The sequence below is a fragment of the Salvia hispanica genome, chromosome 3 (genome assembly GCF_029641045.1).
Source record: "Salvia hispanica isolate PSC_SH4W2 chromosome 3, Shi_PSC_v1, whole genome shotgun sequence".
NCBI classification, from domain to species: domain Eukaryota; kingdom Viridiplantae; phylum Streptophyta; class Magnoliopsida; order Lamiales; family Lamiaceae; genus Salvia; species Salvia hispanica.
The window spans coordinates 10,907,397-10,919,844 of NC_142694.1; the positions used below are offsets into that span (position 1 = coordinate 10,907,397).

The 12,448-nt window shown below is 41.8% G+C and overlaps 4 protein-coding genes across 4 annotated transcripts; 1 reads left to right on the forward strand and 3 right to left on the reverse strand.

Moving 5' to 3' along the window:
* The first annotated feature begins 981 nt into the window (after positions 1-981).
* On the forward strand, positions 982-3,807 carry LOC125216201 (putative protein phosphatase 2C 9). The gene is made up of 6 exons (XM_048117857.2): positions 982-1,161; positions 1,278-1,353; positions 1,811-2,050; positions 2,630-2,906; positions 3,058-3,212; positions 3,297-3,807. Exons 2-6 carry the CDS (start codon positions 1,327-1,329, stop codon positions 3,429-3,431), a joined length of 834 nt encoding a protein of 277 aa, XP_047973814.1. The 5' UTR covers positions 982-1,161; positions 1,278-1,326; the 3' UTR covers positions 3,432-3,807.
* On the reverse strand, positions 3,773-5,706 carry LOC125216199 (metacaspase-1-like). Its single transcript, XM_048117856.2, has 5 exons — positions 5,364-5,706; positions 4,708-5,032; positions 4,449-4,566; positions 4,049-4,249; positions 3,773-3,986 (listed from the first exon to the last, which is right to left on the reverse strand). Exons 1-5 carry the CDS (start codon positions 5,608-5,610, stop codon positions 3,930-3,932), a joined length of 948 nt encoding a protein of 315 aa, XP_047973813.1. The 5' UTR covers positions 5,611-5,706; the 3' UTR covers positions 3,773-3,929.
* A 350-nt stretch (positions 5,707-6,056) lies between these two features.
* Positions 6,057-8,832, reverse strand: LDL1 (LSD1-like 1). The gene has a single exon (XM_048117855.2). The coding sequence runs from the start codon at positions 8,712-8,714 to the stop codon at positions 6,243-6,245; it is 2,472 nt and encodes an 823-aa protein (XP_047973812.1). The 5' UTR covers positions 8,715-8,832; the 3' UTR covers positions 6,057-6,242.
* Positions 8,833-9,540: 708 nt separating this feature from the next.
* On the reverse strand, positions 9,541-12,196 carry LOC125210762 (UDP-glycosyltransferase 85A8-like). The gene is made up of 3 exons (XM_048110342.2): positions 11,589-12,196; positions 10,126-10,676; positions 9,541-10,041 (listed from the first exon to the last, which is right to left on the reverse strand). Exons 1-3 carry the CDS (start codon positions 12,091-12,093, stop codon positions 9,664-9,666), a joined length of 1,434 nt encoding a protein of 477 aa, XP_047966299.1. The 5' UTR covers positions 12,094-12,196; the 3' UTR covers positions 9,541-9,663.
* Between the last annotated feature and the right edge of the window lie 252 nt (positions 12,197-12,448).

Below are 12,448 nucleotides of genomic sequence, written 5' to 3' on the forward strand. Positions count from 1 at the left end.
CCAATTTAAAAATTACCACTTCAGTCACAAAAAATAATCATAATAGTAGACGAATGAGTTTTAATACAAAATTGATAAGTGAGAAAGATATAGAGAGAAAAATGGTTGAAGTATTGTTATTAGAAAATGAAACTCGCCTTATTAGAGAGAAAAACTTACCATAAACGATAGAGAATAATTTTAATGGATGATATAAATGAAAAAATATGACCATTTCACAGGATGAAGGTAATATAAATCTAATAAAAAAGTCAACAAAAAATGTGATTAAATGCCATTTATCATTATTACTAATAACCAAATCTATTCAACTCTCATAATTGGTTTGCAATGAATGCACCATTTATTAGTACTACTAATATTTAGACAAGTCAACTAGGTTTCATAATTCATTAAATTTTGATGTGCATTACATTCATATCAAATACACAACGATAATGATATGCGCCAAATATTTTTTTGAAAAGTATACAATGCATACGCAATATTAATTAAATCATTACATTATAAAAGTAATCCATAGAAATAAAACTCTTTTAATTTTAGTACGTTCTATAAAAGTAATCCATTTCCGTTTTAGTAACTTTTCCTCAATACGCAAAATATGCAAATGAGATTGAACCTAAAAGCACTCAAATACTGTATTTCATTGCTTCGCATCATATCACTCTGAATTGTTAACATGAAACTTTCATGGTTGAAAACAAAAGTGGAATAATGATTACCAAGAAATGTTTTTTTTCATTGTTAGGAAATTTTCGGACAGGACTTCATATGAAAATTAATTAATGATGGTAATAAATACTCATGTTTAGGGAGTAAGAAACAAAGTAGAGTCAAACCAAAACGAATTAGTGAATTTGAAAGGAGACGTTGACCAAAGTTAAATTAATTACACAAACCTGATTTCAGTAACCGTGGAAAATCCAATAACCTTTTTTCACTCTCTTGTTACTATAAAAATCGAATCGAAAAGGGGAAAAAAAGAAAATCAATACATCAAAGTCAACAAAGGGGGGAAGAGGGCTAAAGCGTGTTGGCAGCCATTCTTGCCTGCACTCCAGCGAATCCCTGACCCCCTTTTTCCTCAAGAAATCAGAAGCCCAAGTTTCCATTTCATTGTCTGTGTCTCGACTTGTTGAATTTGGGAGCTGTAGATCGGTAAGTTGAAATCTTGATGATGCCCATTTTGTGATGAAGAGAAAAGTTTGAATCTTGATGGATTTTGTTGTTTGATTGTTTCTGATCATGATTTTACTTGTTTTGCAATGATGCAGGCTGTGGATTCTCACTATTGATTTGAAAGGGTGCATGCTAGTTTGAGAAATGGATAGTCTTTGCTGTTTTAAACAGGTGAGTTTTTACAGTTGTTGCTGTTATTACCTTGTTTGAGATTTAATGGGTTTTGAATTCTGATGTTGAATTAACAATTCATGTGTTTATTTATAGTATTTGTGTGGTGAGCTTATGTCTTAACTTGCCTCATGGTTTTGCTTGTGCATTTGCTTTTAATAGGAGTTTTAGGAGCTATGGCTTGTGGTGTTTATATGTTAAAGCACACAAAAATCGAGCTTTGATGTGTTATCCGACATGAATGTGTTTCGAATATGCTGTTTTATGTTTTATTATCAGCAGTCCGTAGCATTTTCAGAGTCGTACGCCCTTTCTGATGATTCACATAATTAATCTTGTCGTTTATGGTATGGTTGTTCTCGGCTGCCCTTTTTAATCACGGGGGCGTGATCAATGTATGTTGATTAATTTAAAAACCATTGGTGTTTTCTGTAGCTGACTTCTTCTTTTTCTATAGCACTCAGGAGGGAGTTCAACAGGTGGCTCCGGCAAGGGAAGTGGCAGCCGGAGCCATGTCAAGTTTGGATTCAGTTTGGAAAAGGGTAAAGCAAATCATCCCATGGAAGATTTCCATGTTGCTAAATTTGAACAGTCCCAAGGTCATGAACTCGGACTGTTTGGTATCTTTGACGGACATATGGGAGATAGCGTGCCCGCTTACTTACAAAAGCATTTATTTTCAAATATAATTAAGGAGGTTAGTCGTGTCGCTGCATGACATAAATGTTCTCGTGTTTACATTTGCTACTCTCGATCTATATTGGTATTGGATATTCACTGTAGGACTTTTGTGATTCGGCCTTAAAGTAGAGTTATGGAATCTTTCGATGCGGTATTATTAGTGCATCAGATGATTCGTATCTTTTTCTGTGAATCGAATTTACTGAATCGTAATCCATGAAACCCTTAGCAAAAGTGCAAAGCCTTTCTTCTTTGAAGTCACACAACCAAAAAAGTTAAGAAGTCCAACCAGTTGATTGGTTGTGCTCTCCAGTTAAAATCGACGACTCATCTATGAACTACAGTTTACTCGTATGCTAAACCAATTCCTTTTCTTTTGCGTAGAGTGCAACGTATAACTACTCCAAATACAAAAGTTGACATTTATAGTAATCTAGCTAGATGGTTGTGGGAAAATTTTCCTTGAACTTGCAGTATCAAAACGCAACGTATGCTTATCTATGAGGATATAGGATTTTTTTTTGTCCCCAAAACTTTCTCCTTTAGCTCTTTTCGTTCGTTATCAGAATTTAATTAATTCGACGAATGTTATCAGGAGGACTTTTGGAGGGATCCTCTGAGGTCTATTGCTAAAGCTTATGAGAGAACAGATGAAGCCATTCTGTCTCACAACCCTGACCTTGGTAGGGGTGGGTCCACTGCCGTTACTGCAATTTTGATCGATGGCAGACACTTGTGGGTGGCTAATGTTGGAGATTCACGAGGCGTGCTTTCCAGGAGGGGCCAGGCTATACAAATGACCGTTGATCACGAGCCCAACACTGAGCGAGGAAGCATTGAAAACAGAGGCGGATTTGTCTCGAATATGCCAGGTGAGAATTCGTACACGTGTCTCAAATTGGCAAATATCACTTGTTTGGTGTTTGTTTCGCCAAATTCATTTTCTGATGCTGCTTTTATATCCGACCACGTGTTAAAAATTAAATCTTGAAATGATGACGTTATTTACGCGCGCATAAACAGGAGACGTTGCCCGAGTAGATGGTCAGTTGGCCGTATCTCGTGCTTTTGGAGACAAGAACTTGAAGACACACTTGCGATCCGACCCTGACGTCACAAATGCTGAGATAGACGCTGAAACTGATTTTCTCATTCTTGCTAGTGACGGTATATGGAAGGTTCGATTTCTTCTCTGCCTCACCTCTATGTCATCATCTGCTCACCGACGGGCTCACTAACGCCCACAAATTTCTGCCTTGCAGGTGATCTCCAATCAAGAGGCAGTCGACATCGTGAAGAAGATCAAAGATCCCCAGAAGGCAGCGAAGCAGCTAGTGAACGAGGCACTGCACAGAGAGAGCAAAGACGACATCTCCTGCATCGTTGTACGCTTTTAGCCTCGTGGTTTTTGTACATTGTGCGATACCATCCATTATCCAACAGAAAGATTCATATTCAGACGATTCTGCTGCCTAATTCGTCGCGCCCCTCCCATGTGATATCAACGTATTTGCTTGATTTCTCTTCCGTTTGTGTAGATTTGTTCCATTTTTTCTGTTTCTGTCGCGTAATTTGCAAGAGACTACAGTATAATATTGGTGTAATAATTGAAGTAGGTTTATACAGCTGCAGCCATTTCTGCTGTGGTTTGATCTCTATTGATGAAGATGAAGACATTTGTTTTAAGGTTTCAAATTGATTGTATTTTTTGTTTGCCAGTTGTAAACTAGTGACTGAATTTGATGATAGTAAGATTTTTGGAATTCTTTATTATGAGTAGAAATACTTGCAATTTTCAAACATACTTCTTTTACAGTAGTTTTCAAAAGCATCCACGTCGTGATAAGGGTACGAAAATGATGACGAGGATGGTGACAACGACGACGACAAACTGATCAGAGCTTGAACTCTGTGTTGGCGTCGAATTCTTCGGAAGACGACAGCAGAGGATCCTGTCAAACATATCTCTATCAGAATTTAGCTAACTATCTGCAGAATAACTTTGCTTCTATACCTGCAAGATTTTGCGAGTGAAGACACGTCGGAGGCGGGCCCGGGCGCATCCTCCGCTGTGATCCTCTTTCTTGAGGGATTCGTGCATTTGCAGAAGTATCTCTCTGTAGCTGATCTTCCTCTTGCTCGTCACCGCTGCTTTTACTGCTTTTATGAAGGTGTATGTCATTGCCCCCGTGCTGTTCTTGTCCGTCGAGAAAGCCTGTTAGACAGGGGCCGAGCCAGGAAATTTTGAGAATTTGAGAAGAGGCATTTAGTGAATTTATTAAAATAAATAAATTTTATGATAGACTATATACAGGCATTTGCCCGGCTCTGCCCCTGCTGCCAGGCAGGCCGACATTTTCATGTTACATATCGTATTTTCGTTTTACGATCATCATCAGAAAGAGAATACAAACTGTTGTATCTGCAGCCTGTTGATAATCTTCACATGCACTAAAGCATATGGCCTTTCCACCACTTGTGCCTTTAAATGCATTCCTTCCTTCCTCAGGACTATTGTCATCCCATTTATTCCTAACAAACAAACAAAAAAGTTCACTGTTACGAAGAACTTATCTCAAAAGACTAATCTATCAAGAGACAAAACTCATTTAATCTATAAATCTGAAGTGTCAATCGAAGAATTCATCCCAAAAGACCAGGTGAAGTTGTTACGTGTTTATGTTGTAGACGAGTGGCAAGTCTAGAACCGTTCCGCTATGGCAAGAATCAACAATGGCGTGAAGAGTTACGCCCTTGATCAGCGGATTAACCAAAGTCTCATTAATATAGTTATCGAAAATCATGCCATTGGTCTCGAAATCCAACGGACATATAGTCTCATCGAAGCCATCGATCTCGTCGCCATGGATACCGCGCTGCCGGAGTCCATGACCGGAGAAGTAGAACACCAACGAGTCTCCCTCTTCAATCCCTCTCATCAGCCACCGGAAACTATCCTCTATGTTCTTCCTCGTCGGCTCAAGGTACGTCTCTTTTTCTACAAATTTTAAATTTCTCTTTAAATTCACCATTAGTATTGACGTGTTTTCCTTTTATAGAATGAAAAAAATGTTCTCGTCCGGGGAACTTTTTTTTTTTCTTCTAAAATCACCCAAAACGAGAATTTGGCAACGTAACAATTGATAAGTAAAAATGGGAAAAAAAACTATCTTTAAATACACCATTAGTATTGTCGTGTTTCCCATTTACGGAATAAAGCAAAAAAGTTCTCTTTCAGGGAACTTTTCTTTTTTTTTTTTATAAAATCACCGAAAACAAGAATTTTCGCGATGTAACTATAGAAAAGTAAAATACTAAGAAATTTTGACCTGCAAGAATGAGGATGGATTCAGGAGGGAAATGGAATTGATGGATTAGAAGATCTCTCATGTTCTTCATGTCATGTATAGTCCCTTTGAGTTCGAACTTCTTCTTCTTGTAGCTGATGCAGCAAAGAAGCGCCCTCTTCCCCCTCGCCGCCTGTCTCAGGGTGATCGGGGCAGGCGACAAGGTGTTGCCTCGGTCGCCCGAGTTTTTCTGGCGGCGAGTGAAGCAGAGCCCCTTTGATTCGGCCATGATGTTTGTCTGAATGAAGCCTTGCTTTGTTATGCTCAAGACAAGAATATATCATGTTAAGCTGAAGATTTTTTTTGGATTGTTTAATGTGTGATAAGGGGACTTGATTCTTTGTCGTTGGATGAGATTATGGCTTTATAAAGAAGAATCAGATTCCCTTAAGGAAAATGTTGGCTTGCTAAGGTGCATTACATCCGTCCGTCCACGGTTAAGGATCTCAAGTTTCATTTTCCGTCTATCCACAATTAAATGTTTCATTTACTTTTTATTTCATTGTCCCACAATTAAATGTCTCATTTACTTTTTATTACTTTTGACCATGGGCCTTATATTCCACTGTTCTACTAACTTATCTCACTCCCACTCAATTAGCTTTTTCTACCCACTTTTTATTAGATTTTTCAAAATCCGAGCCAAGTCGACTTATGTCACATAATTTCCCGTGATACATAGAACAAATCATTTCATTCCACAATTTGTAGATGTTATACAGTAGAAATTTTTTTTTAACTTGAGCTCCCAAGGAGCAATCTCTTCAACTCTACAGTTGCTTCTAAAATTAGAAAAAGTATACACCCAAAGAGTTGAAGAATGGTACAACTTCCTAAAACATCAAGAATCAATTATACAGTCTAATTAGGAGTGGATTTCACTGCCTTTATTCTCCTGATAAGAGACTCAGCAGCGTTGCACAGGCTGCTTATTCCGACCAACCTCGTCTTGAATCCGTGAGCCAACATCTCCCCCCTCTTTACATCGTCTTCCAAGCCATTCAGCTCGACAGCCTGCTTCCTCTGGAGCAGCCCATACAGATGGATATAATCCGAATCTGAATTACCACTCCTCACTGAAACTCGTAACAAAGCATCAGATTCCATATCTGTTGACTGTGGATCGAACACAACAGAAAAGCAGCCAAATGCAAGGTCAGGGGTCTCAAACAGTGGATCAACACTGTTGCTTTCGTGATTCGTGGTATTCACTCTAGCTCCTGCGGCTGGAGCGACTGATCTTCTCCTCGTCACCCTCATTATATGTGCGGCCTCCCTCATCCCGCTGAGAAAAGCTCCATGCATTGTGGCTGGATACTGCTTGTTAGTCGCTTCTCCAGCAAAGAAAACTCTATCTGCAACGCTCTCTGCAAGGATATCGTAATCATCCCCTGAAGCACCAACTGCAACATAAGAATATGATCCGTACGAAAACTGATCCTGACCCCAACGTGTACAAACTGCCTGAATTGGATCTGGAACTGCAATTCCTTTAGGGCTGAAAATGCCCTTCAATATATCCAACACTTTGTTCACAGATTCAACCGCAGAACTCTTTTCAAACTTAACAGCAGCTTCTCCGGCCACAAGAGCAATAAGGAGTGGCCCACCGGCCACAGCACAATAACTGTAAAAAAGAAAGTATTCACCTCTCATACTAGGCTCCTCGGTCAAATGCCCAAAGGTATCAATCTCTCCACCCCAAAAATCATATGGGAACAAAATGGCAACTTTGTTCAACAACCCGAAACCTAATCTATCAATTGCATCCATTTTTCGTTGAGGAAGCTCAGGCTCAAAATCAATTGTCCCTCTCTTAAGCACTCCTAGCGGGACTGTGCAAAGCACCATGTCACCTTGATACTCCTGCCCTCCGGCATATACCCTAACTCCATCACTGCCGTATCTCACAGAACTAACTGGCCGTTCATAAAAGATCGGAAGGTCCTCAGCCAAAGCTCTAACAAGCCTCCCATTCCCCCCAGGTATGAAACAATGATCCCCACCCATTTCATAGGGATCATCCTGATCCCAGAAAGCCATAGACAAATTCGACAACAGTGTTGCATTGGCATACTCAAGATTCGCCAAATGCCAATCCAATAACATCCTCTCCAATGGCTCCTCAGCTACATTATACACATGCCTAAACGCCTCCAATGCCGTCCCCAACGAAATATCCACGCTCCTAATTTCCTCCATGATCCCCTGCCTAAGCTTACAAACCCTATCCAGCAACTTATTAAATGAGCTCTCCACTTTCGAATCAACATCAGAATTAACCATTCTTCCATTAGGTAAGTACAAGGGGCAAATATCCCTCACCTTATGAAGTGGCAATCCAAGCTGGCGCGCCAAAACACCCAACGGATTCCCATTGATTCCGGTTAACACGCTCCCACCTAAATCCGCAGCACCAACAACACTTCCATCACTTCCGCTCATTCTCTTAGTCCGAACTCTACCCCCGGGCCGGGCCCTGCCCTCAAGAACGACAACCTTGAAGCCTAGGAAAATCAGCTGCCTAGCGGCGACCAAACCGGATAGGCCCGCGCCAATCACGATCACGCTTCCCAGCGGCAATTCGTCCGAAGACTTGCTCTTTACATCCCTGATCGCTGAGGCGATGCCGAAATTGATGTATCCGTAGTGGAGGAGGAAGTTGTAGGCGGAATTCACGAGGTTTTTGTGCTCGACGCGTATGGACTCCAGCACCTGGTCCCTGGTGAGCCAAACGGCGACGTTCGAGCGCCAGCGGGCGAGAATGTGGTTGCGCACGATGATGTAGTTGGCCTGTTCCGAGCCGCCGATTTGCGGGACGACGTTCGCCTCAATTTCTTCCTCCGTCAGTGTATCGACGGGAAACCCTACCGAGATTGCAATTAGGGCTTCGATGTCGACCTCCTTAGAGAGATCGGAAGGACCCCTCCGCTTGCGGAGGTAACCGGTCAGAGCATCGGCATCGTCGTCTTCGTCGGCAGCGGAGGCGGAGGCGGCGGAAGGCTTCGTGTGGGGGCGGAGAACGCGCAGGCGCGAAGCCGTCGAGGAAATCATGTCAGTGAAGATCTTCTTGCGACGACGTCGTCTCTTGCGCGGTTGGGCTTCGGGCTGGGCCGGAGGTTCGGGGCCCGGGATGTTTCCGGAATCGTTGGTTTCGATTGGTTCGGCGCCGGTGGCGGAATCGTTGGTTTCCATCGGTTCGGAACTGGATTTGGGATCGGCTTGAGAAGCGACAGGGTCAGGAGGCGCATCACCTTCTGTGGGTATAGGGATGGTGGAGGTGGACTCTGGGATGCAGGTGGTTGACTCCGGCGGCGGCGCCGTGGTTTCCATCGGTGGAGGACGATGACGGGGACGGAAATTAGGGTTTTGAAAACGCGCCTATTGTTTTACTTTTACCGGTTTAGTCTTTTAGGCGTAGAATTTGGGGAAAATACGTGTCACAATTTTGAAATATTAGTGGTCAATTGAGTAAACTCATTCTTAGGCCAAAGTCTTGATTGCAATAAATATATTCAACTCACTACTTCCTCTATTATAAATACTATACTCCTTGCAATAAATACATTATTAAGAAATGAATAAACGTTTCAAAGAGAGCAAATGAGATGCATTCCATTGAGGAGCCAACACTACATTAATCTCATTTTTAATTTACAAGGGATGTAGAGCATCCACAGTACACGCCCCAATCGGCAGCCTAGCCACCGACGTGCGGCTAGGGTGGTATTGCGATAGGCTAGCCGAGAGGAGGAGAGATAAACGCCCGAGATCTAGGGCATGGCCGAGCCGGCTAGGCGGTTGCTAGGGCGACTATTGCGCGGCGACCGCCGAGTCACTTTTTTAATTTTTTTTATTTCTACTCTAATAAATACTCCGCACTTTATTTTTAAATATTTGATAAATACTAATTAATTTTGTATTTGTTATTAATTTGATAAAATGAATTAAATGGGAGGGCTAGGCTAGGACATTGGTTAGGCTGTGAAAAAGACATGAGGACTTGTAGAAGGAGTTTTAGGCCGGATTGTTGCTAGGGCATTCCTATTGCTAATGCTCTTAAAAAATTGGTGTTGTAGGTTCGAACACAATGAATAATTAACAATATATAAAAAATAACTTAAAATTTAATCAAACGCCACTCAGTCACTTACTCGAATTTCATCCCAACCACAACTTCCATTTCAAATATTCGGTGATAAATGTTGATAGCTTATTTCAAATATTGCGTAGAAAGTTTAAATTCACAAGTTCACAACCAAAATGAAACCAAACCAAAGATCTAAACCGAGAGCTCCTCAATCAATCTCTTGAAATCCGTAAAAGAAGAGCCATCAACCGCGACGGCCTCCTCCGCATTCCTCTTCCACTCCACAACATTCTTCCTCATCTCCTTCCCCTTCTCCCCCTCCATCATCTCCCTCACCATCAACTCCACCTCATCTCTCTTCACATCATTATCTATCTCCATCCCAATCCCCCACTCCACGCACCCGTACCGACAATTCGTCTGCTGCTCCGCGAAAAACGGCCAGAATATCATAGGCACCCCGCCCCCAACGCTCTCCAGAGTCGAGTTCCACCCACCATGCGTCAGAAACCCCCCGATCGCAGGGTGCTTCAGCACCTCCTCCTGCTGGCACCAGCTCACCATCATACACTACGCCAAAAAAAAAAATTGTTAGTAGCAAATTTAATCCGCTAGTAATATCAGCTAAAATAAAATCGGGCAGTAACATTATACATTGTCCTTGGTCTCCGCCAGGAACTCAGGAGGCAGCATGGTGGCCTCACCGGATACGATATCCGGGCGAATGATCCACAGGAAGGGCTTCTTGCTATTGGCCAGCCCCCACGCGAACTCGGTCATTTGATCTGCAGTGACGACCGTGATGCTGCCGAAGTTGACGTAGACAACGGAGGCGGGCGCCATGGTGTCGAGCCACGCGATGCATTCGGCCTCCTCTTTCCATAGGCTGGAGGTGAAGGGTTGGTCGTGGGCGTTGACGTTGGTGTCTTCGTCTGGCAGGAGGTGGAGAGGGCCGATGGTGTGGATTTTGGGGAAGGTGGAGGAGAGGGCGGCGAGGGCGTCTCGCTCCAAGGCGGAGAAGGTGTTGATGATCAAGGCTTTGGCTGTCGGCATGGCGGCGGTTTGTTGCATCATGAAATTGAGGTATATGTCGTCGATGTTTGTGGTTCTGATGAAAGCTGGGATGTCGGCGAGTCTTATGTTTTTCATTCCTGGGATCCACTCGATTTTTGTTTCTAGGTATCCGTTCGTCAATTGCCTCATATCTATGTAAATCAACAAAAAAAAGTGTTGGACAATATGTAAATTGTAAAATTTTATCAAATTTTAGTTAATTCTATAAAGTTTGAAATCAGACTATTAAATCATGAAGTTTCAACATCTTTCAATATTCAAAATAACAAAAGAACGAACTCAAATCAATACTCCTTCGGACCTTAATGTCCTATTTTCAAAACTTATTCAAAATACAATTCGATCAACCTTCTTGATTATTAACTTTTTCTTTAAACTAGGGGAGCAAAGTTTGATCCTTCAAATGTTTATATTGCAAAATGACAAGTTGACTTAGAGGATTAAATCAAAAGATCAATTCTATAAAAACATTTAGAAGTACGTACACATTTATTATTCAGCACGTCCTAAGCGTTGTACTCAGTTAATTTATTATAATGGATTTTCAACTCTATGAACGTGCAATTGTAGTAAAATATACCCCATATACAACGGATGAAGTTTCCAAATTAATGCATTTAATAAACAACAATATTTTTACTAAACAATTGAAACAATTCATGGGCTAGCTTCCAAGAATGTAATTTACATACTCTATTCATTAAAATAATGCTTGCAACTCTTGAAGATCTCCATGCTTATTATCTTATGCTATATTAAATGCTTTGACAGTCGAGAGTGTAAATTAATTAATTAAAGTAGTGTCCGTTTGAATAAAAGTTTATACGCCATTGATTTTTACCAGTGGATTGACGACATCGCTTAAAAAATTTCCGCTGTTAATACCCAAATATGTGATGATCACTAAAATCTCAAATTATTTTTGCTTCATTATAAAATACTTCAACTATTGGAAATATATATCATAAAAAATAATCATGAAGAAATTAAACTAATAAAGAGTTAGAAATATTAAAAAGTAAAGGAATTGAAGAATGGATTACCTTGAAGAGGAGTGTATCCCTTGTGAATAAGATCCTTATAGTGCATATACCCCAAGAGACCGCAAGCGCTAGCGCTCCAAAACATGACCTCCGGCACCCCGAAGCGCTCCGCCGCCTTGAGCGTGAAGCTCATCACGCCGTCGGAGACGATGCAGCTGACCGGCGCGGCCGCGGAGGCGTTGAGCTTCTCGATGAGGCCGCAGAAGGGGTCCAAGCAGGCGGTGGGGATGGAGACGCAGAGCGCGGCGAGGTCCTGCGTGGCGTCGGCGTCGGAGGGCGGGAGGCCGTCGGGGATGGCCTCGAAGCGGAACCCCGGGAGGCCGGCCACGGAGGCGGCGCCGTGGGAGCGGATGAGGCGGCGGTGGTTGTGGTCGGTGTTGACGAAGGTGACGAGGAAGCCGCTGCGGTGGAGGAGCTTGGCTAGCTTGAACATTGGGTTGATGTGCCCCTGCGCCGGGTAGGGTATGCACACGGCGTGGGGTTTGGGCTTTGAAATGGATGCCATTAATTGCTTCTCTTCACACACTACACACACTTATGTGAAATGAAAGAAGATGTAAAGTGGCTTTGATATAGATCGATATGTAGGAGTAGTATTTAAATAGAAATTGGACTAAGTGCAGAGGATAAAGTTCGGTTGCTATATCTGTTTGTTTATACTTATACAGAAGTTATCGTTCCATGTTTTATATTTGATCACGTGAACTTAATTACTCGTACAAGCGTCCATGTGAAGATACGAAATAATTAATCCACATACAATTAGGTATTAGTGAAGAATATAGTCTGCTATAATAGAAAGAAAAATTATCAAAAATTGAAGGATACTTACTAATTTCTTGTTTTTATGTTTGACTAGA